At 37.3% G+C, this 24,974-nt stretch overlaps 2 protein-coding genes across 3 annotated transcripts; one reads left to right on the top strand and one right to left on the bottom strand.

Moving 5' to 3' along the window:
• Positions 1–1,200: 1,200 nt before the first annotated feature.
• tmed2 (transmembrane p24 trafficking protein 2) lies at positions 1,201–4,492 on the bottom strand. Its single transcript, XM_082541148.1, has 4 exons — positions 4,111–4,492; positions 3,396–3,588; positions 2,767–2,874; positions 1,201–2,677 (listed from the first exon to the last, which is right to left on the bottom strand). Exons 1-4 carry the CDS (start codon positions 4,288–4,290, stop codon positions 2,553–2,555), a joined length of 606 nt encoding a protein of 201 aa, XP_082397274.1. The 5' UTR covers positions 4,291–4,492; the 3' UTR covers positions 1,201–2,552.
• A 2,796-nt stretch (positions 4,493–7,288) lies between these two features.
• Positions 7,289–24,382, top strand: ptpn11a (protein tyrosine phosphatase non-receptor type 11a). 2 transcript variants are annotated; one of them, XM_082541145.1, is made up of 16 exons: positions 7,289–7,711; positions 9,165–9,287; positions 12,600–12,794; positions 13,179–13,371; positions 14,073–14,192; positions 14,334–14,447; positions 15,587–15,683; positions 15,794–15,873; positions 16,081–16,242; positions 17,184–17,315; positions 17,523–17,677; positions 17,756–17,823; positions 18,954–19,105; positions 19,184–19,302; positions 19,389–19,495; positions 21,037–24,382. In XM_082541145.1, exons 1-15 carry the CDS (start codon positions 7,698–7,700, stop codon positions 19,456–19,458), a joined length of 1,794 nt encoding a protein of 597 aa, XP_082397271.1. In that variant the 5' UTR covers positions 7,289–7,697; the 3' UTR covers positions 19,459–19,495; positions 21,037–24,382. The 2 variants fall into 2 exon arrangements, with proteins under 2 accessions (XP_082397271.1, XP_082397270.1); XM_082541144.1 differs by having other exon boundaries at positions 7,290–7,711; positions 15,794–15,891.
• The last annotated feature ends 592 nt before the right edge of the window (positions 24,383–24,974 follow it).

Below are 24,974 nucleotides of genomic sequence, written 5' to 3'. Positions count from 1 at the left end.
CTGGACACAGTTGCTTTAGTTTCTTCTGCCAGAGATTCTCCTGTTTTCTGGCCGCAGAGGTGCTCTCAGAGCCACAGACTGACATCTTATTCTTTCAAGCTAAGATAACACAATTTAAATCTGCTACCATCAGTCCTGTTCCAAAGACCTCAGCAGCATTCATGCCTGAATGACCATCACCTAATAACTCCTATAGTTATGAAGTGCTTTGAGTGGATTGTCATGGACAAAATAAACAGGACTGAGTTCCTGCCCCTCTACTTTGGAGGAGCTGCTGTAGAGGTTATCACCAGTTTCAAGTAAATGGGGATTCAAATAAAATACGTTGTCATCTGGAAAACTATCTTTACTTACCTAGGATACTTGAGCAGGCTGACCTCTGTATTGTAGCATTTTCATCATGGCTCAGGTGCAGACAGAAAGGCAATGCACTGACCAAGTACCACACAGAAGGTCATTGGCAGCAGCCTTCTATTCACTAAAGACATCAATGCTAGCAGATGCAGGAATCTTCTCACCCTGCTCATTAATGAAGCAGAAAGGAGGATGTGCAGCATCATAGCACCAATCATATATCCACACATCAGGGACACATCATAATACATTACACATGACAATTTCTTATATACTGTAATTCCTAAAGTTTATATTTATATTCATACCAGCCCTCTCTTGCACTCTAAAGCTTAAAGCTTGTAAAGGAAATTTACATCCTAACAGGAAATTCCTTTAATGCCTACACTGCAACCTTCCATGCCATTCCAAGTCCTTGTGGTATGTGTCCACCCGACGTGTGGTTACATTTCTCAGGAAGTGCATATCAAGTTATGTAGAAGGCTAGGACATACTGCTATAAAGAGGCTCTGGTTATGGTGCAAGTTATGATGTAGAGCTTACGCGTAAGTATAATTCTCATGTAAAACCCATTGGATATTAATGTGAATTATTTATATGCATTTTTTCCTCTAAATTTAGATTGGATTGCCTAATTTGTATTACTCATTTTAAGTTAAGTTGATACAGTGTTGCCTCACTAGTCCTTATGTTCTGGGATAATAAACCTCTTAAAATCTTGAAAAAATATAGGAGCAGCTGTGTTCCAAGGAATATTTTAATGTAATGGTGCAATTACACCTGTTGACAAGTCCCTTCTCTCTAATCATAATGAAACATCACACCCATTTATAAAGACATCAAAAATAATTGTACAGAATTTTGGCTTTATTATGAAACCTGGGGCATTTTTTTTTACAGACCACACTTCTACATTTGTAAAGATCCATTTAGCTGATTTCGTTGCACTCACAAAAAGGAGAGACTGTGTACAGAGCAACTTTCCTGCCCGAGCTCACCATAAATTCTTTGAAATACAAATCTGGAGCATATCTAGTGCATGTACCATGGTGTGGCTAAATGGAAACATCTACTGCCTTGGACGTATATACTTGGAAGAAAGACCTCATCCAAACAGCTGTCACAAGCAATGCTCAAGGGGCGGGCGAATTAACAGTTCAAATTTTATACATATAATTTAAAATCCCCAACCCTAACAAAAATAACTATAGAAGCGACTAAAGAACACAGCAGTCAAGTGTTTAAACCCCCTACCTACCCAACCCACCCAAATCAACATGTAACATGGATTTCAGTATTCCTCTATACTTTGAGAGGCACCCCAAATATTTCAGTTAAAATTCAACCCTGCCTCTGCTTTTTATGATCTTACAGCCAGGCCAAACTTTTTAAAATCCAAGAGTTTGAAAATCATAAATGTTAGTTTATGGCAACACAAAAGACTTCCCTGTCGAATTCTATTTCTGAACTATGTGGGGAGTGAGCCACACAATTTCCCCTGGAAAAGATGTCCACCCACCTGTGCCACAAATCGCTATGAATCAATAGACAGTGTTAGAAGCTGTATAGTTTCCCTTAAAGACCAGCTGCAATGTACATTTTTTCAGATAGCTAGACAAGTTCATCGGGAGTGCAATTTGTGGTTTTTGAGAATTAACACATTGGCAGTATCTGCCAGTCTGACTTGGCTTTGACACCTGAAATCAAACTTTTCCTATCTCAGACACTAAACTAATGCAATGATGTTTTCAGATGTGCCATTTTTATCATTTCAAAACGGTTCCCATTTCAAACTTAATATAGGCAACATTCCACTCTGACGCCACACATACCTGTCCATTCATGTGCAATTTTAAGTCTTTCATTTGACTGCGGACACTGAGCCTTACAGTCATTTGCACAGGAAACAGCTGTACTAACTGTAATTAAACAGATCTGTTAAAAAGAAAAACTAATAAACTGAAATTTATCCCACAATCTTTTGGCCATTCATTCCAAACATAAATTATATTTATAAAGAAGAAACCAAACAGATAACAAGAGAACAAAACCTCTGAGATCCAATCACATGTAGGCTTTACTCAAAACTGCCACTCTCATTTCCACAGTGTAAATAACTGTCTTGGTGTTGGAGGGGAAAAACAAAACAAAACAAAACAGTACAGTGGAGGTCACAGAGGAGTATCATTTGAATAGCACTACACCACTCGCCGCACTTCGAAAAATCGCTTCAGGTAGTAAATCTGTCCGAGTGTCATTGCCACCAGAACCAGAGCTTCAAAGAATGACCACAGGACCACTCTGCTGTTTGTGTTGTCATTGACTGGATGGAGAAGAAGAGGAGAACAATTATAAAGATTTATTTACACTTATGATTACAATGGTTATTGGACTTAATGTAAAAGCTCTTACTTGCTCTGTGTATCCTCTCACGGACCTCCATGTACTCCTGCTCGTGCTTCACGGCTGTCATGGCAACTGCCAGCTCGTTGATCATCTCCTCCAGCTTGTTTTGGTGGGCTGAAACAAGAGAAAAGTGACTTGTCAGTGATGAGTCACAACACAGTGGTAAGGAACCCTGCTACCCCCATTTGAAAAAGAAAACCCCAAAAACAAACAACAACAAAAACATGCAAGATGTGCATATCCTTTTCACACCTGTGATGCATGTATCTGCCAGTGCTGTCCCATTATCAGAGACATTTATACTTCATACATGTTCTCAACATGTGCAACAAGTCAAATCATTCGCAAACATCACCACGTCTGTCTTATGTATGCTTAATTAGTTTTTACTACAGAAGCAACTCTGGTTAGAGAAGACTGCAGTGCATCACAAGCTCAAAAATTTATTTCACAACAGTAGTTTAGTCAAAGCCTGCTGTGCCCTACCATCCCAGCTGTCACCACCTACGAAGAGGGAAACAGTGAATCCACATAATAAAGTCAAAAAATAAGAAATTAATAAAAGGAACAATCATTTTAAAAGCAACGGGAATAAAAAGAGTTGCGGTTAAACTACATAAATCCCCACTGTGTACCTTCTGTCTCCATATCCTGGCCTTTGGGAGCCTCTCCGATATCAATGGTGAACATGACAATCTTGGGTGTCATGGTTGACATCTTGTTGCTGAAGCAGAACTTGTAGGTTCCATCCATGTGCGCTGCCACCGAGTATTTCCCACTGGACTCTCTGTCCCCTTTGTAAATTTGCTTACCGTCAGGTCCTGTTATCTGGAGATAGAAGAATTTCTGAATAACTGACATTGCTGCATGACTGGAGAATAACATGACGGGCATGATGTGCTTTAGGAAACATATGGCAGAAACTAAGTCAGACTGCAGAAATAGCTAGATTTTCTGCTTAAAACTAGCGAAAATAAACAAATCCTACAACGTCTACAGCGCATTAACTATTCAATAATCAATAATCGTATTAGCTACATAATTAGCAACTTAGAAACAATGCTAATGCTGCACTTCCTATATCATAATGGGTAATTTAATCATCATTATGCAGCAGCTCTTAGCGGGAAACTAAAAAAAGCAACTCTGTAAGATGTAAATTCTAACGTTTTCCATTCAACTGTATGTTAAATCCTTTACACCTGCTTTGCACCCAACTAGTTTTACCAAACGGTACCGGCTAATAGCTAGCATTAGCACAGGCCTTGTGTTGCATTGCATTTTATGATTTACAAGTACATCCTGCCTCGCGTTAGGTGACTCTTTTGCTATCCGAATGAAACATCTCACCTCGACGTCGATGTCCAGGAAGCCTCCTTCGGCCACTTCAAACATGAGGCCCATCTTGGTGCCGGAGTTGACCCGCTCGTAGAAGCACTCCTCGGCATGGGCGTCTATGCTAACGAAGTAACCAGAAGCAGTGGCCGACAGGACGGCCAGCAAGACAACTAGCTCCGACAAGGTAAACATGTTTCAGTGGTTGTGTGGAAAGCGTAAAAATAAATCTGACGGTATAAAAAATTTCCTCGCTACTGTATATCCAGTTTGTGTGAGTGGACTGTTGCAGGAGAGGAGCCGCAACAAGCTCGGCTACTCTGTGCTGCTCTCAGACTGCCACGTACGGGCTTACTGCACGGGTACCTGCGAGGGCCAAACCTCCGAGGATACGTGACACACACTGAAAAGGAAGTGAAAGGCAACTTTTCGTTTTCTCATTTGTTATTGGAAGAAGTCCCTTAAGTCTATGTAAACTTGCCAAAGTCAACCCCGTAAAGACTCCTTATGTGCAACGCGAATACTTAAAGACTCATGTTCTTTAGTTTACTATAATTTGTGTTTTTACACTGAATGTAAATACTTTTATTTATTGATTTATAAAAAAAATCAAATCAAAATAACATAAGTGAAAATGCACTAATTTAATGAGTAAAATACATATGTTTATACAAATATATAATAAGAATATAATAACAAAATATCCTAAACAACAGCACCAAGTCATCTAAGTAATAGTACACGATTATGAAAACAATTGATATCAGTTGACAGCATTTTGCAATAACAACAATAATAATGATAATAGTAATTTATTAATGTTGCATAGCAGTTCAAAACTCTACTTGAAGATAATACTGCTTGAAGACACAGTGCATCACTGTAAGACTTTTTTGTAGTGTGGCATGAGTGACGGACTTGAATACTTTTTTGTTAGATTTGTAACTTTATAATATTTTGTATTATTTAATTCAGTTTAGTAAGTTACTGTTCTTACTGTCTTGGAGTGACAGTGACCAAATAATTTCCCCTCAGCTTAATAAAGTATTTTGATTCTTCTCCATTCCTCAGGTTTCCTGTCACTCTACAACATTACATTAAACAGTTTGAACCAAAAGACTGTTTAGCACAACCTCCTGGAACACGTCTCTCCTAGACATCTCTATGCCTTCACAGGTGTGTCATCTGGATAAACTGGGTTTGCACTCTTCATCCTCTTCATTGCTGCCCTCACTTCCTCCTTATTAATCCTCCACTCTTTGTGATTCACTAACTTTTCTCCATCTGTTTTCCTATCGTCCTCATTTTCTGGCATTATCAGCACCTCAAAGTGCTCCTTCCATCATCTTAACACACTCTCTTCTATTGTTAGCACATTTTCATTTCTATGGTTAACCACTCTAACCTGCAGCATATACTTTCCATTTCAATTTCTCTGTTTAGCCAATCAGCAAAAGTCCTTTTCTCCTTCCTTAATTTCTAGCGTCACTTACAACACACTACAATCCTTTTTCTTTGCCACCTCTCTCGTTGCTGTATTCCTAGCCTTCCTGTCTATTTTTTTCATCTCCTAAATATGTCACTCCTTCTTTACTAACCTCTTCATTTCAATAGTTTCTTGTACTTCATCATTTCACCACCAGGTCTGCTTTACCCGGTTGTGTCCAGAGGATACACCAAACACCAGTGTCAGCACTAAAGCTGTACTTTCCCAGTCATCAGGTAACTCTTTCCTTCCACCCAGAGCATGCCTCAACTTCTTCCTGAACTCTGTGCAACATTCTTCTTTCTTCAACTTCTTTCACTTACTCCTTGCCTCTGCCTTCACTCGCTTCCTCTTCTTAATGTACAAAGGCATCCTACAGACAACCATCTGATGCTGTTTAGCGACATTCTCCTCTGACACCACCTTTCAGTCTCCTATATCTTTCAGATTGCACATTTTGCATAAGATGTGGACCCTCTGTGTGCACCTTCCTCATCTCTTATGTCACCCTGTGTTCTTCCCTCTTCTTAAAGTACATGTTTAGTACAGACATTTTCATCCTTTTCGCAGAATGTACTATTATCCGTCCCTCTGCATTTCTCTAACACCTTACCCACTAAATACCTCTGTTCCCTTTGTCTACATGTCCATAGAATTTTGCACCAATCACAATAATGCCCCCCCCCCCCGGTGACATTATTGCTTCATCTAACTTACTCAACTTACCCCAGAATTTGTCTTTCTTTTCTAATTGACATCCAGCCTGTGTTGCATGCGCACTGACAACATTCAACATCGACCATTCGATTTCCAGCTTCGGACTCATGTTCCTGCCTGACACTTTTCACCTCCACAACCCTGTTCACATACTCTTCCTTACCCCTACTCCACTCCTCTTTCTATCTACACCATGGTAGAGCAGCTTGAATCCACCTCCAATACTCCTGGCCTTGCTTTCCTTCCATCTGGTCTCCTGCATAAACAATATATCTACCACAATATATTTATACTGCCAACTTTAACCCCCAGACTTCTGTCTTTCCTACGCTCTCATTGCCTCATAACACACCCTCCTCCTCTTCTTTTCCTTTGTCTATGGCCAATATTAGCATTTTACACCAGCACCCTGTTTGAAAGGTTGAAATCTCATCCATCATGACTTGAATGTTGGCCAAGGTTTTAATGGGTTTGTCCAAATATTTATATTTGTTGGATCAAATATAAATAAAAGGATTTAAAAGCAAGATGCATTTTCACCAGTCTTATGGATGTACTATTTTGGGGAAAAGAGTACAATGCTTCAGTGATAAAGTTACTTACATCACCACTTGACTTTCTCCTAAGTTAGTCTGTTTTATGTGAAATATTTTATATGATTTTGCTTACAAAGCAAATGACAAATATTAGATAGCTCAAAGATTGCAAGTAAATGTTCAAATAGAAAAGAAATTGTTATACTAATTTTTTTATCTGTATTTATTTCTACGCGTTTCTAATAACCCTAGACGCCACAACAAAACATTACGAAAGTTTAATAATATCATTTTTAAAATGGTAGCGCATCTAATTACGTCACAAATAACATATGAAATGTAATTTATCTCCCTTTGCCGTGAGTACAGACAGTCAACGAACTGTTCGAGAAGCCTTCGCAGACGTTCTTCGTCGTTTACCGCTTTCGCCGCTGTATCGTAAAAAAACCTTTAAAGAGCATGCGCTGAGTGAAAGTGATCTGGCTCTTTAATTTATCTGACGCCGTTTACCGGACGGACTGAGATCTGTAGCTTTTATTTAAGCGGGTTAAAGCGACCACGAGAAACGGACGCCCAGGGTGAAAAAATCCATTACACCCTCTGTTTTGTCGCAGGTTTGGTGACGTCCAATAATCGACTTGCTGTGAAGTCTCCGGGGCCGAGGCCTAGAGACATTTTTTTTGTAACGGGCGCTATAAAAAAAATTGGTGTCGATGCTTAACTACATTTAAGGTGCCCGTTTTGACCGGATGTGAACCAATGAAGCACTTTATACTGTAACTGAAGCTTTAACGGTGGGAAACGTTAGCCAGCTAATTAAAGCTACTGCTAACTGCCAGCGAGGAAGTGAGGAACGAAAAAAAATGACATCTCGGAGGTAAGCGGGGGCTGTCTGGAAAACAATGTCTGCTGATAATGCTAGCTGAGTCTGCTAACTTTAAGTGAACTCAGCTGTTTGGATCTTGGTATGTCGGTAGACAGTCAATGAGAGTTCCGACGTTTCTGGACATAGACAGAAATAGGTGGTGTAGGGCTGCTTCATTTAGCGTTACACCGGCAACTTAAGGCAGTCTCAACTTGTTAAGTAAACAGCGCTGTAACATTTGTACAGAACATACAAAGCTAAGCTGTCCACAAACTGTAGTTACTAATAGATAAAGTTCAAGTTAACCAACTCTGCTACAGCTGCTGTTAACAGATGCATCTTGCTGGATTGATTTGTTATGGTTTGAGCTGCTGTCCAAGTCAAACCAGCTGTATTTACAAATAACTGAGCATAAGACACCCCATATTGGTACAAAAATTAACGAGTCATTTTAACGAGAAAACGGGAAAACAGCAGGAGTGCATCAGAATAACGGAAATGAAGTACTTTGACGTTGTAGATATGTGCAGAGTAGGAAGAAGTCATAGCAGTTTCAACATTTTAAGTAAATTAAATTCCTTAGGTAATAAATGTAACGCGTTAAAAAGTCATCGTTAGCGAGTGGAATAAATATATTTCACATAGATGGTGCACAGAACACAGACTTCTTGTACAGACGAGAGGCAAAAGATGAAAATAATATTCACAGGGAGGCAGAGGCAGGAGATGACCACAATGGATGCATGAGTGAAACAGGCAGGCAGTCTTTTCGGGGGAGTGCAGGGTGGCAACTTGTAGAAAGAGCGCAGTCAGCCTCTGAATGTCTTTACTGGAATATACAGAGTTGGATAGAGAGGAAGTGAAGAAAGACAGAGACAGTGTGGCTCTTTTTTACCCTTGGTTCCAAATGAGTCTCATTGTCAGCAAGCATCCTGTGCAATAATACCAGAAACATTATAAGAGAGAGACAAGACTCTCAAAGGAATCCTTTATTGAAATCTAGGCAAGAAATTTTTAACAGCAAGGATGGTGATTGGAGTATAACTTCCCCAGTGGCCTTTTGAAATCCTCATTAATGTGTAAGTCATTGACACATTTAAGCTGTTTTAATCAGATTTAACTTTCATGTCCAGGTGAGCATTAAAATTAAACTTGATTGATACTTTAAAATGCCCAGATAAGTGAGTGGAGATGAAACTACATGCTTTTAGAAGAACTTTGATAATACTGTCTCTGAATAGTGGATTGAAAATTGCAAATAATCAAGTTTTAAGCAGTTAATTCATAATTTTGAACACCTCTTAGTACTATAATTGACCATCCACTCTGAGTTATGTCATGTTGTTGTTGTGCAATGTATGGATTTTTGGCAAAAAGTTCACACAATGCACTATATAATGAGTAAAAATGAAATGCATGTACTTAACAGTAAGTCTAAATTGTTATTTTACTTGTCCTCTTTTAGGTGGTTTCACCCCAACATCACAGGTGTGGAGGCTGAAAACCTCCTGCTGACTCGTGGAGTGGACGGGAGCTTTTTAGCCAGACCCAGTAAAAGCAATCCAGGAGACTTCACGCTCTCAGTACGGTAAGTGACGTTACACATGTTTGTACAAAGCACCATACTCCAGAGGTGCATCCCTAGTGTACTGTGGGATTGTGAAAACTAAACAGTGTTACTGGAGCAAACATTTGGACATTGAATAATCTGTCTGCTGATCCAATGTTTTGTTTTGTTTTTTTGTTTTTTTTCCCCTCCCTTTTAATGATCTGGATGCCTTTCTTTGACTTTATAACAGAAGAATTGTTTTGCATTACCCTTTTACAAGTTAGATTAAAATAAAAATAAAACAAAACATTCTTGCTTGTGAAACAAGTAAGGAAACAAGGAACATACAAAGTTGACTGTCAGAGTCAACTTTACAGAGGTTTGCTTTGATATTTTGGCTATCCCTGTGGTGTGCATTAAGAGTTTTAAAAACCATTACAATACAGGAAGCAATGGATGAACTGTGATTGTTCTGCTGTTTTAATAAAATGTGCTTTTTCACTTTATAAATAATTTTTACAAATCAACTTGAGAAAGACTATGAGCTCTGTTAAGGTGATCAAAGTAAATTTTGAATGGTTGGACATTTCAGTATTGCCAGCCTTTAGGTTTTTCCTAATATTTTTTTTTATTTTTTTTTTTGTGGCTTGGTCACAGATGCTGAAGGACTTTCAAAAGACAGGAGTTATACAGCATTATCCCTTCGACTGGAAGAGAAAATATAAATGGATTGAATGAGCAACAAATCGTTTAATTTTCACTTTACATATATTATCTCTTTTTATTATCTCTTTCTCTTTATTCTCTTTTTTTTTTTTTTTTTAAACTAAAATTTTGCAAGAGTGAAATAATTTACTGGATTCTTCTGTTTTATGATCTGCATAAAGCAAGATTTAAGACACACTTTTTGTAGGACAGTGTAGTTTCACAGCAAAATTGTCCTACCTACTTTGCTTTCAAATAGAACCACATTCGTGGTTCTATTTGACTAATCTATTGGACTAATCAGTATTTCAGCAGTAACAGTTAGTCAAAAGACTGTGGAACTTGAATTAGGTTTTGATAAATCCACAGAGAATTATCCCTCAGTTCTGTAGGATGTTTTAGTCTATTCAGTATAATTGTCTGTTTTCCACGCTCTGCCCACATCACATTCGTTTCCAGGAGCAGCAGGCAGGTGTTTTGAGTGAACAAGCACAGATAAACCCCTGCAGCACATTAGGTACCCAGCACTAAACTAACAAGCAGTCAAAGTTGGAAACTAGCACATCTACATCTAGCAGCTTAATGGCCAGATGGTTCACTTAGGAGCTGGTGCAGAGCAAGCCTGAGAGTAAATATTAGACTTATATTTAACAGGTGGACACAAACATGACTGGAAAAGAGTAATAGCTTTGCTTGGTGTGTGAAGAGGGAATTGTTTAAGTAATAACATGATACAATATGTCTGTATTAGTTCTTTATGTTCTGTCCCTTGCAGCATAATTGGACTATTAAATTGTTGTCTTTCCTTTACAATTTTGGACGATAGTGAGAAATCCAGTATTATCTGAAGAAGGCAAGACCAGTGTTTGCTGATGCAAAAAACCCAAACAACTTTGTATTTTTCTCTTGAGGCCTGTCAAGTCATAAATTCTATTTCAAGATAAAGTATCATTAAGTCAGTTTGGCTGATGTAGCCAGTGTTATTTTTGAAACAGCCACATATTTCATCTCTACGGTCTCTCATCTTGCACCATATTTACTTCCTATGGAAACAAAACAAATCATGCTTCTCGTGTGGAAACTGACATTTCCACAAGGACGCTAGTTTAAATCAGCGTGTCTTGTCCTTTTTAAAAAAAATTTATTTATTTATTTATTTATTTTAAACTAAGTCACTGACAGTTATTGAGCCGCATATCTGACACAAGTTCTCCTTTTTTCTATTTTCTGTGTTGATGGCAGTCACCTATAATTACTCAACAGTTAGTCTGGTTTGTATCACCAAAAAACATATGCCAATAGAAATGATACCTATGGTGTTAGTGGTACATGTTACACAGTGTTAAACTGATTATCACTTTGCTAATTTTGTATCATTTCTCGCTCTGCATCAGAAGGGCTGGAACAGAAACAAACCTAAGGGTTGTTTCAGTTCAGTTACCGGTAATATAATGTCGTGCCTGTAACAGTTTCCTAAAGTTGGTGACAGTATAAAATTTTGTGTTCTGTTTGAAAGACGAAAGCTGGAGGCACAGAGTACCTCCATAGAGTAGTTTTCATTATCACCTAATGTCCTGATTGATTGAGATCCAATGAATTACTTCATCTGAAAAATGTCATAAAATCTTGTTTTGTCAGATCAAAAGAACTAATTTTCACAAGTGAGAAATACTGTGAACATCTTAATCTTGGGGATTAATCATGGTCAGATTGATTGCCTATAGCTTTCTGTACTTTCATGACGCCATCTCCTCTTAAAGCTGACACTCACAACACTGTCATTTGTAGGTTCATCCTGTTTGTTATCAAGTTACAGCTTAATGTAACTTCTGTGATTCAAGAGCTAAGAGGCAGTTTATATCCTGTCTGCAACTTTTTGCAAAGTAATCATCTTCTGTTTATACATTTTTTTTAAAATTAAATTCAAATTAAATTAAATGAATTCAATTTCATTTATCTAGTGCCAATTCACAAGAACACCTACCTCATGGCATTTTATATTGTAGGGTGAAAACATCCACCTGCCACGATCATTTGTGAGTGAGGGGAAAGAGAAGAGTGCAGAGGGAAATGGAACAAAAGACACATATGGGAGAAAGATTAAGAGTTTAGTAATTAGTAATGATTTGAATGCAGTAGTAGTGAGTGATGAGTAAGGTGCTGAGTGCGTCATGGAAGTCCTCCATCAGCTTGTTGTGGCATAACTCACCATTAGCTCCAGTTATGTTTTCTTTTCACATAACTGGAGCTAATGGTGCTCATTTTTATTTTATTTTTTAACCCTCCCTAACCCTTTCCCCAAAACTGATTATTAAAGCTATTTTTTAAAATAAAATATTCAGTCATATAATTGAAGACAGAAGAGGGCAGTGAAGAGTGAAAAACAGACCAGTTTTGTGTGTACAAAAATGGACAGAACATGGTGGTAGAACTAAAATAATTAGAGAAAAACACGCTGAAAAATTCTGCAAATTTTATGACTTATAATATAACTTATAATATGTAACATAATATTTTGGCTGTTTAGCTTGTATCTGAGCTCAAAATATGAGGAAAAAATGGATCATAGGCCAGTTGTTCCTACATTTGTAACCTGATGATGATCTTTCATGTGATAGTAACATAAATGTTTGTGCTGTTCTGCAGGCGAAATGGAGCAGTCACCCATATTAAGATCCAGAACACAGGAGATTACTATGACCTTTATGGCGGGGAGAAGTTTGCCACACTTGCAGAGCTGGTGCAGTATTACATGGAACATCATGGACAACTGAAAGAGAAAAACGGTGATGTTATTGAGCTGAAGTATCCACTCAACTGTGCAGATCCCACCTCAGAGAGGTAAGTGTTAATGTTCATGTAATATTTTTTGTGGCAGAAAAGTTCTAAAAAAAACAAACTCCAAATGAGTTGTCAATAATTTCTGAACACCTTGTATATTTTGTATATTAAATTTACATAAGACCATTTTGGACACAGGTGGGTTTTTTTTTTTTTTTTTTTTTTTTTTTTTTAAACTATTTGATAACACTATAGTTGCCAGTTCAATTCACACTTAAACAGTAAGTAAGAACTATAAGCTTCAGATTTTAATGTTATGTCTTTTATCTTTGATAAGCTGTGCTTGCTTCAAGTTAACTAAGGCAGATCTTGCAGTTTACATAATATGAGAGCACATCTCTGTTACGTGATATATTCTACTACCTTCATATTTTCCCATTGCAGATGGTTCCACGGACACCTGTCGGGCAGGGAGGCTGAGAAGTTGCTCACTGAGAAAGGCAAGAATGGCAGTTTCCTGGTGAGGGAGAGCCAGAGCCATCCGGGAGATTTTGTTCTATCGGTCCGTACTGGAGATGACAAAACAGACAGCAGTGACAGTAAACCTAAAGTCACTCATGTCATGATCCGCTGCCAGGTAAGATCCAGATTTTGTACACACTCCGTGTGTTTTCCACACCTAAACTCTGCCTCTTAGTTTGTCTGAATTCTGTGCATCATGTAGCATGCAGGTATACCAGCAGCCACCCAAGTATATTTAGAAATTTAGTTTATCCTTTTCCATCTTTCCAAGGGTAGCAGATTTATTTGTTGACTTTTTTTTTTTTTTTTTTTTTAAAGCCTTGCTAACCAGCTAGCCCTGGCCCTTAATTATTCTTAACTTTTGGCTGGTTAACAGGCCAGACTGGTGTTGTGGCATTACTCAGTATTACTTAGTTGCCTCTTCAAAATCATGACATGGATTACCTAGATTTTTTCTTTTTTGTAATGAAAATTTCGAGTTCAGAAGCAGAGTGCTTTCTTAGAAAATACTTTTTAATAATACCCAGTGGTATAGCTGCTGCTACCCAAGGTGGATAAGCTAGAAGTTGTGTTGCAGTCACTCATTTTCTATAATATAGAGTTTTTGCACATTACTGAAAGCAACAACATCTCAGTATTTTAAGACAAGATATTCAGTCAATTAACATACCTTGTAAAATTTCACCTAGGTCTTGAGGACTGTATACATAGATATGAATTGGTTGTATACAAAAGACATCTGTATCTTGATTCTGGTAACATAAGGCTAGTCTGTTTTTAATTATATTGCTGATGTACCTGTGTCCTTTTGCTCAGCATGACCTGAAGTATGATGTGGGTGGAGGGGAGAAGTTTGACTCCCTCACAGACTTGGTAGAGCACTACAAGAAGAACCCTATGGTTGAAACTCTGGGCACTGTGCTTCAGCTTAAACAGGTTTGACCCATCTCCTGTAGCCATGTGTTCCCAAGCATTTGTGCCTATATTACCTGCCTCAGAATCTGTTCAGTTGTAAAGGAAGAGAAACATTGGAAACATTTCCTGATTTGTTTCTCTTCTGACTCTTGGTCTTTGCAGCCTCTGAACACTACCCGTATTAACGCAGCAGAGATTGAGAGTCGAGTTAGGGAGCTTAGCAAACTAGCGGAGGCAACAGACAAGGTCAAACAGGGATTCTGGGAAGAATTTGAGGTGAGTGGTCCTACGTTTGTGTTAATTTTTATTATTCGTGTACTTTTGTATTATCGACATCTTTAAAAATGAAAGTAAATAGTCATAACTTTATTACACAAGAAAAACAACACATGGATGTGAAGTGAACTGCCTCCTGTTGCTCATGCTTTCATGCATATCTATTTTATGTGCAGACAGTTTAAAATATGGACATAGCTTCTGTAGCATTTTTATGCCATTGTGAAGCCTCATACTTGCATAGACATGGAGTTATAGTGAATGAAGTGAAAGACTTCATTATTTGTCTGCAAAGATAAATTTATAACCATAAATTAGGTGAAGTTAGTGAAAACCGGGTTCTGTTTACATGATAAATTTTTTTTGGTGTCACTATAATCAATGAATAATCATAGGTAATTGTGATCTTAATATTTAACCAAATAATTGTGATAAGGATCACCGTGGAGCCCTAATTATAAAATTGACAGCTGACTAAAATTAATAGTGTTGGACATTAACTGTAAATTAGTGTCATGGATCACAGTAGCCAGTGAAATAATTTAGCAAGCTAGCGAATTAGCTTTTCTACGTACCGTACATGATTTCAGGAGGAATAATGTTAGCAAGCAAATTGCAGTTAGTTGCAACCTTATGCCTGTACTGGCAACATACAGTAATGTAAGCTAATAAAGTAATTTGAAAATGGCAGACTTTGGAATTAGCTGACCTTTTCTACTCAAGATAGTATTTGTTTATATACGATTTCTTGTGATTTGTCTGCATCAGCGATAGTTGTATTCACTAACATTAACCAGAAGAGCGATAGGTTAAGGGTTTGAGTCTTGCTATGTATTGAATTTCCTGTTAATGTTGACAATAATTTTCTCCTGAAGGCCAAATCTCGTGTTCGCAAGGCTTCACTCAACAAATATGCCTAGTGTCGGCTAACTTCAGCTTGCCTGCTAAGGCTAACAAATAACTTGACACCTAACATAATGTGGCATGATTGTTGATGTCAGAGTATTTCAGAAACTGCTCATTTACTGGGTTATTTCCCCCAGAAAACCATCTCTGGATAAAGTGTGATTAAAAATTTTAGAAATCTTGGTTGGAAATGGCATTTTAAAATGTGACTCTCCTCTTTTTTTCCTATTCAGACCTTACAGCAACAAGAGTGCAAGTTGCTCTACAGTCGCAAAGAGGGTCAGAGACCAGAGAACAAAAACAAGAACCGATACAAGAACATTCTGCCTTGTAAGAAAATCACTCATTTTTGTCTATAAAAACCCTCCAGTTTAACTGCTCAAGGACCTCCTGAAGGGACTTTTGAGGCAACTAACTACTGATTTTATTTCCATTTCCAGTCGACCACACACGCGTGGTGCTGAAAGACGGGGACCCAGATGAGCCAGGCTCTGACTATATCAACGCCAATATCATCATGGTAGTATCCACTGTCATGGTAAACTCATGTCATCTTTGGGACACACATTGCACACACTGCATATGTATGTGATAGTATGTAGATGGCTTCATATGTCAACTTTCACTCACGCCGCTATTCATCAGCCTGTGTGATCAGTCAGTTTGTGTTCTTGTTTGCTGTATTTCTCAGTTGCTGATTGTGTCATGCTTATGTGTGTTTATGCAGCCGGATTTGGACTCAAAGTGTAATCAAGGCACCAAGGTGAAGAAGAGCTACATTGCCACTCAGGGCTGTCTACATAACACCATCAGTGACTTCTGGAGGATGGTTTTTCAGGAGGACTCTCGAGTCATCGTCATGACCACCAAAGAGGTAGAAAGAGGGAAGGTAAGCTGCTCAAATTCTTAAAATAATTAATCTAAGCAGACAATATGGTTGATTGTCAGGGATAAACACCATTGTTAACAAATTCTAAACTGTTAGGTCATTAAGCTTGAGTTAGTATTTTATTAAATAAAAATAAGTTAATTAGTAATGTTTATTAATTTGTTAACAGTTTGAAACTACCTTTAAAGTTAAAGCACCAAAACTGCATGACAGGTTTATCATGGTTCAAGCTGAAATGCACTGATCACAACTTTAACCCTGCATGTTTAGAAAATATACTTAAAAGTTCCCAGTGTCTTTAAAAAAAAAAAAAACAACCCCCCCCCAAAAAAAAAACAAAGGTAAAGAACTTCTGTGAGACACTATCAACGCTCCTAAATTGACGTGTTTAAGATAAAACAAGATAGATGCCATCCCAAAAGTTGGAAAATCCTTTTACAGCAGCCAAAATGTCATACACAACCCATGAGAAAATATCTTGACAGTAAAACGACTCAATAAGTTAAATATAAAATTAGAATATAGAGCACAGTAAACAAAATAAAATAAAGATGCACCAAAGGGAACAACAGAATAGAATGCCATGCAAAAAGTTGAGTATAATACAATTAGAACCACAATAAGAAAAATGTACAAATACAAAAAGAAAAACTACAAAACTTCAAAATTTTATACAAAAGTTCAAAGTAAAGGATATAGTGTGGAAAAAGTAAAAAAACAAAAATAGTCAACTTCCTGATAACTAGCTATCTTAGCTAATATTAGCAGTAACTTCTAGTATGTGAAATTTCCATGTATGTATGCATGTATGTTTCCTTTAAAAAAATTAAAATGTGTTTAACATATTTACAGAAAATATCGACATTCACAGGAACTTCAAATGTTCTACTACTACTACTGATGAATATGTAATGTGTAACTATGTGATTGTGTTTCAACAGAGTAAGTGTGTGAAATACTGGCCAGACGTGTCAGCGCTGAAGGAGTATGGGGCTATGCGTGTTCGCAATGTCAGAGAGACGTCTGCACATGACTACATCTTAAGAGAACTGAAACTTTCCAAAGTTGGACAGGTAAGTTGTTTGTTTGTATGAAAATATACTGTGCAAATCTAACATGATGATTCTTTGGAAAAAAAAAAAAAAAAAAAGTTGTTATCCATCATTGAAGTTCACTGCAATAAATGCCAAAAATTACTAAAGATGACAGATTTAAAACCTGTTCAAATCCCATGAACCCCTTTGATTATGGACTCTTTGTTTTTTGTTGTTGTTTTTCAGGGCAACACAGAACGTACAGTTTGGCAGTACCACTTTAGGGCCTGGCCAGATCATGGAGTCCCCACTGACCCAGGTGGTGTACTTGACTTCTTAGAAGAGGTCAACCTTAAACAGGAGAGCATATTGGATGCTGGGCCAATAACGGTACATTGCAGGTACCTCAAATTCCACAGTCAGAACACTTTATCATTGATAATGAAAGAGATATGGTTATTCAAAGTCTTGTTTTTCAGTGCAGGGATTGGGCGGACAGGAACCTTTATAGTGATTGACATCCTAATAGATGTGATCAGAGAAAAAGGTGAGTACACATGCACTCTGTGGCCACTGTAGCACCAAGCTCACAATTCTCCATATTTTCTTCTGCATATTTTCTTAGTCTGTAAATGCATTTCTTTTTCTTTCTTTTTCTTTTTTTCTTTTTTTTTTTTTTTTCCCAAAATTGATTTTTGTTCCAGGCTGCATACATATTAATGTCTGCTCTGAGTCTGAGCATTTTAAGTGTGATTGTGAGGACAGATATATATTTGGTGAAATAATTAAATAACTTTGTATTTAATTTAATGGTACCTGTATCATGAATTTATTTTATCTGTCAACCTTAACCTCTGTCACAGTCAGGGGCTAGGGCTAACACTGATCTAGTCAAAACTTACTTTGGCCTAGGGCCAGTTCTTTCATTGGTTGCTTCTTAATAGCAACTACACAGTTTGTGCTTGCATACTTGCCAGTTTCTTGCCAGTACTTGAAACGAACACTCAGCAGTCTAGACGTGTGAGGATGATGTCTTATACACGTCTACATAACTCTCTGCTTATCCAAGAAAAAACACACACAGATTACATGTTTTTTGTTTTGTTTTTAAAATTCTACTAGACTTCAAAAACTTATAAGAGACAACTGATGTTTAGAATAAATAATCTAAGCTTTGTTGCTCCCTTGTCACAAAGGGTTGCTACAGCAGGTAGCTCCTCATATTTGATATTAGCAGAGTTTTATGCGAGATGAACCTTCCTGATGCAATCCCACAGAGTACTTGTATCTCCCCTTTTGCTTGCCGAGTTGTTTCATTAAAAATATATATAATTTGATCATTTCTGGAGAATGTAGTCCAAATGTTTCTACACTCATGCCTGGATGTCATGAGTGCCTGGTCAGCTGATACCTTGAGAGATAAGGGGACTGTTATGTCTCATATTTTCAAATACGTCGAAGCGCTTTTCCAGGTTCTCTTGAAAAAGTGACCAGCTGTTTGAAGATTACGCTATTACATTGTCATCAACAAAAATGTGCATATTTGGTTTCCCTGACTTATAAACTCTATAAAGAATGGTGTTTGGGACAAGATCTGGACTGCAGTCTGGAGTCTATTTTTGACTATGCAAAATGCATTAAATTTGTTAAATTATTTATTTATTTTTCCTGGTGCAGGAGTGGACTGTGACATTGATGTGCCGAAGACCATACAGATGGTTCGTTCTCAGCGTTCTGGGATGGTGCAGACTGAGGCACAATACAGATTCATCTACATGGCTGTACAGCACTACATAGAAACATTGCAGAGGCGCATAGAAGAAGAGCAGGTACGCAGCACTTTGTTTTTTATTTTTCACCTCACTTCTACTCACACTTATACCATTCATCTGCTTTCTCCTCCACAGAAAAGTAAGATTAAGGGACGTGAGTACACAAACATTAAGTACTCTTTGTCTGACCTGACTGGAGGAGAGCAGAGCCCTCTGCCTCCTTGCACTCCTATTCCTACTCCCACCTGCACAGAGTAAGTGCCTCTTAAATGACCTGTGGCATTTAAACCCTTGTAAAGAAAGCATTGACAGTTTCTTGTTGATTTGTATTTGTTGTCAGGATGAGGGAGGACAGCTCCAGGGTGTATGAAAATGTGGGGCTGATGCAGCAACAGAAGAGCTTCAGATGAGATTCACCTTTTGATACCAGTGCTCTATCAGCTCCAGGTAAATCCATGAAGAACATACGGAGAGAACTGTCATAGCTTTAAATGAGAGGAAGCTGATCTAAAAAACAAAAATACAACCAGTTCTGCTTGTCAAAGAGAAGGAATTAGAAAAAGACAGTTGTCTACAGTAGTTAAAACAATAAAGGTCAGTCTTTATAGCATTAAATACAGAGTTATTGTTAATTAAGGAGAAAACAACAAAACTAGCTTTGATTAACTTTTACCTTTTTAGATTACCTAAAAAAAAATTAAATATTGTGTTCTAATCTTTTGTAGTTTATATATAGCTGAGAAGAAGGTTAAATTTACTGAAGGGAAATTTAAATTATAATAATGGAAAACATTTTTTATATTATTATTATTATTATTATTATTATTATTATTATTGTCACTTAATGCATGAGCTGACATTGTGATTAAGTAAGCACACCTCAAATATCCATGTAACATCTCTGACCATTTCTGCTAAAGACTTGTAATCTGTTTCCTTATTTGGAAGATGAAAAGTGCCAGTCCTTTTTTCTTTTCTTTCCTGCATTTTTTCATACCTACTGTTAGTACATTAAATGTCAAGCAATCAAGTTATTAAGTGGGGTCATTTATCTTTCTCATACCTACACTGTTTCTGTTATCTGTACCTAATTGTTCTAATGCTCTTAACTATGTTTTTAAATCATTTTAAGCACAAAGACATTCCACAAGATCTTTATTCCATTTTTAGAAACCTGCACCTTCCTCTGAAAACTTAACAACTTGTTCGTCCTCACAGAGATCAGTCCTAGAGATAAAGGCTTTTGGATAACTGAGCTATAGGCTTTGTCAAAATGTTGTTGAAAACTGTAGGTTTGTTCATGGTGTCCCCTGCTGCTCTGTTTTTTCAGTTGTTAAACCACATGTAATTCAGGATATCTCTGAATCGTGTTCTAGTCTGTTAACCAATCACTACTGCATCAAAACTACGACATTACAATTTAATCTTGATGCAGGTTTAATATTCCAGGTAAGAAAATTCATTCACTTTACCTGGAAGGAGTGTTTTCAGTAGGAGAAATTTTTTCATCATTCATTCAAATGACTTTTGTCAGTGGGATTACAATGCAGTGATTAGTGGAAAATTGCAATAGAATTAAAGTATGTAATGTTCAAAACATAAATATTTCCTTGAAGCATAAATGATCCTACACGTTTCCTATGAAACAATAACAAGTTGTACATTTTCAATGTTTAAGTGTTCCCTTTCAGTCATTTAAGAGTTAAAATGCAAATAATTAGTTTAACTGACTGATATATCTGACTAGAGAAAAGAAGCAATGTTTAAGCAGTGCCATCCAATGTTTCACCTCAGGATTGTGCTGATATGAAAATGCTACAACTGAAAATTGCCAGTTTGTCACAATGCATGTAAATAATCCTCAGTGCATAAATAACATCTTGCACCCCCCCCACCCCCCACCCTCCACCCAACCCCTATCTAACACAGACCAGTATTGCATCCAGACAATCAAATTAAATCAAGTTTGTTTGTTTTTTTCTTTTTAGGATCTTGATACCTGACAGTTTTTTCGCCAGCCACACCTTGAAGCCTGAGACTTGACCATAATGATATGGAACAATGGGGGAAAGAAAACAAGAACACACACACACACACACACACACACACACACACACACACACACACACACACACACACACACACGATACGAGGAAGACCAGAAACTGGGGTTCCCCTCCTGTTCTTGCTTATTCTTAAGTGAACAATTTCCCTCTAGTTGAATTCTAAACCACTGTGATCGTCAGAAGAGCCTTTGAGAAGCCTAACATGCTAAATCTACTACTAAACCACAGTTTGGGTTTAGGCTTTGTAAATCTCACTGCAAAAAGGGCTGCCAACAGCGAGCACCCTCCTCAGAGGGAAAAGAACCTAACTAATCTTTGCTCATCTCTCATTCTTCTGTGTAATTTTTTTTTTTTTTTTTTTAATTAACCAAAGGAAAGTGAAATTGATCGTTTGTAGATGGAAGTGAAGAGTTTACTGAAAAAGGCCTGTGCCAAACCCACACATAATTTTATTCACATTTTGCACCTAGTTATACAGTCTTTGGGCTCAACAAAAGTGGGGGAAAAACTTCCAGTGGTTTTTACTGTTGATTTGTAACTACACAAATTAATTTTTCTGTGGCAAAAACACCTCAAAGAGAAACAAAAATTCAGGTTCTTGGGAGTGTAATTAACTTCTTTGTCTCCTAGTTCACGAGTTTAGTACGCTTTCATTAGGATTAACAGTGTTGGTTAATCATTCCAGAGCTCAAGCCGAATGTCCTTAATGCTGCACTTTGAATTGGCAGCATTAGTTTCAGTTAAGCCTTGATTCATCTGGTGGATTTATGAATCTGGATTTTTGGGAGGAGTTTCCTGAAGCTATGCACTTATGTTGCAAAGTCAGGATGTTGACATATTAGGACTTCAGGGGAGTCTCTGTATGTCATTTGCAGGCATTGCCATATGCTGATGGCTGCCAAAAAGATGTCTCTTTTTTTTTTTTTTCCCCTTTTTTTTGTAAGTGCATTTTCCCTTTTTTTTATTATTCTTTTCTTGTTAAAGATAAATGCCTTTATATACCATTGCCTATTTTGAACACCACATGTACTTAAGTTTAAAAGTTTGTTCTAGGAAGTAATCACACATCAGTTTTGGTAGTAGATAAATTGTTATGGTTGTGGTCAGTTGGATTCAGGAGCTTATACACACAAACAAACATTCACACATTTTATAGGAGAGTATTTTCTGGTCTTTCTTTTGTGTGTCAATCAAAGTGAACAGTTTTATTGGAATACTTTGACATTTTGGAGAAAAACAATCATTTACTCCAGATAATACGATGGATCCCACTCTCACATCTGTAAACTATGAAGCTATAGCTAGTAGCTATTTGTTTAGCTTAGTTTTGCTTAGAGACTGAAAACGAGGGAACGGCTATATTAAATCTACTTAAAGGTAAATCAATAAAACAAATATTCGGATTAATAGTATTTGTATACATGTTTAATGACATCACTATTCTAAATTATCTGTAAAGAAACGTACTTTCGTTCTATCAAATCCATAAAACCATGCTGATTTTAAGTTACACATTGGACTTATGAAAAGTACTTGTGTTACTTTTTCTATATCTGCTAATGTCTGGGTGCTCTTTATTCTCAGATAATAGTAATAGACACCTGGTTCAAATTGACCCGTATTCTTTTTGGTTTGTTCACTTTTACGTAACTTGTGATGTTTATTGTAGAGTCTGCATGGAGCAGCTATCAGGTCCTCCTTAGGCCCAGCCGGGTATATGAAAATTGTATTGTTATCATGTAACTTACTAATATTTACCATTTGGCATCGCATGCAAAATAAAAAAAGGGTTTTTAAAGATGTCATCACTTTTGTAGATATTCACCAATTTGATCTCATAATGGCACTACATGAGTATCCTCAGGGAAACTTGAATGTACCTTGCATTCAAGATTAGCACCAAATTTAATGGCTGTTCATCTGTTAGTTACTGAGATGATTTAAGTCTGGACTAAGGCAGTGGACTGACTGATTGAAATTGCCATCTATAGTGCAGTGCTCGAAGGATGACTAACATCACCTTGAGGAAGCGTATGGTGGAAGCGATTCTTGACTGTGCTTATACAGACTAGCCTTATGCTAAGCCAGCTTTATATTCAAAGTGCAGATATGAGAGTGGAATCTTATCAGCTAACAGTAAGAATTGAAAATGTATTTTCTTAAATGTCACTGTTTCTTTATCTTCACGATCAGCTTCAATATTAGGATAGTCACTTTTTTCAAACATGTGGCCTCAGTATTTTGTCAAGCATTGTCAGTTTCTGCACATTTGCTTACCATCACTACGCCTTGAGAAACTGCAGTTTTGCGATTGAACTTGCTGTAACAGTGCTGACTCAGAATCTCTCCTTTTGAGAAAAAGGAAGAAGCAGCTTGCCTTGTGAATAGTTCTCCGTAACCACTGATTTTGGACTGAACAGCTTCTTTCTGTGATTTAAAAAAAAAAAAAAAAAAAAAAAAAAATCATGACATCAGTGTTTCCGGGAGCTGCTTCCTCTCATTGGAGGACTCTGCAAATATGTGGCTGCTCCACAGCAAGTGTTCTTTGGAACATCTCCCGTGTAAACGCCATCATCTGACTGAGATCTTCTGTAGTGTGGTGTACTGTATGCAGTTTTTATCGTTGAATGGTTGACTTTGTACCTGCCTAATGTTTTGTGGAATGTGTGCTTACAGTGTGTGTGTGCGTGTGTGTGTGTGTGTGTGTGTGTGTGTGCGCGTGCGTGCGCTGTGACATTGTGGCTGCTGACGGCCATACTTGTTCTAAGTTACATTCTTGGCTTTGTTTTTTTTGTTTTTGTTTTTTCTCCCTGAGATGATAAAACTGCTTTCCATTTATCATGTAAGCAATTTAGATACATAGGCATACGCATAGAAGGCGAGTCTGTGTATGTGATAGCTATTAAAAAGAAACAAACCAACTTAACAGTGCTCTTTAGTTCCACCGCCGTTCAAGAACCCATAACACTTAAATGTGAATACTTTCATCCTTAACATCCTGAACAAAAAAAACAAACAAAAAAAAGGTGATCGCAATGCAAACAAAATCTATTTTTTAAATTGTACATGAGTTCCAGGTAGAGGAGAATGTACTTAAACATATCTACTTGCCAATAAAATATACTGTATGTATATTCCTGCAGCTTTCCTCCTCTGGCATGGGGAGGAACCTCTCACAACGCTTAAAGGTTTATTGTATGACTTTCAATGCAGTTAACCATGTTAACTTCCTTAATTAACAATAAATGGCTGATAAATGCCTCATTAAGTCATTGTCTGTCTTTTTTTTTTTTTTTTTTTTTTTTTTTAGCGAGAAATATTAATCTAAAATGATACTGATAGTCCAAATTGATATGCTTGGTGAAATTTAAGCACTGAAAAGTGTGATAAACTTGAGTTGGCCAAGTAAGAAGCAAAAAGGGGAAGCTGCTTTAAAAGTTAAAGTTTGTTTTGTTTCCTGTTTGGACGTTTAATCGTATACTAATGTTGATGTAGAGGTTTTGTCTTGGTGCTGACACTTGTTCACAAGAATAGTGCAGTGCCTGCATAAATGGTTACTTAATTGTCAGCTGGAAATTAAAATATCACATGGACATCACATGCTGGAACCATAAAGGTTTTAGCCTTGAGGATGACACAAACTGTTGTAAAGTTATGCTAAGCAACACTAATACAGGTGAATCTGCAGAAACATGTTCAGTTACTTCAAATTGACTTCATGCTGCATTCATCTAGGATTCTTCCATACATACATGCTGCTTGACTTTTTCTGGATCAACGTGGGGGCTATGGACGCTGGTGCAGACTTTCCTGCATGTTTCTCACACAGTACGCTGTTGTTCTCAGCTTCCTGGTCTTTG

The sequence above is a fragment of the Aulonocara stuartgranti genome (genome assembly GCF_965226115.1).
Source record: "Aulonocara stuartgranti genome assembly, chromosome: 7".
Classification (NCBI taxonomy): Eukaryota; Metazoa; Chordata; class Actinopteri; order Cichliformes; family Cichlidae; genus Aulonocara; species Aulonocara stuartgranti.
The sequence above is the reverse complement of the archived record's forward strand: the minus strand, read 5'-3'. Positions and strand labels throughout refer to the sequence as shown.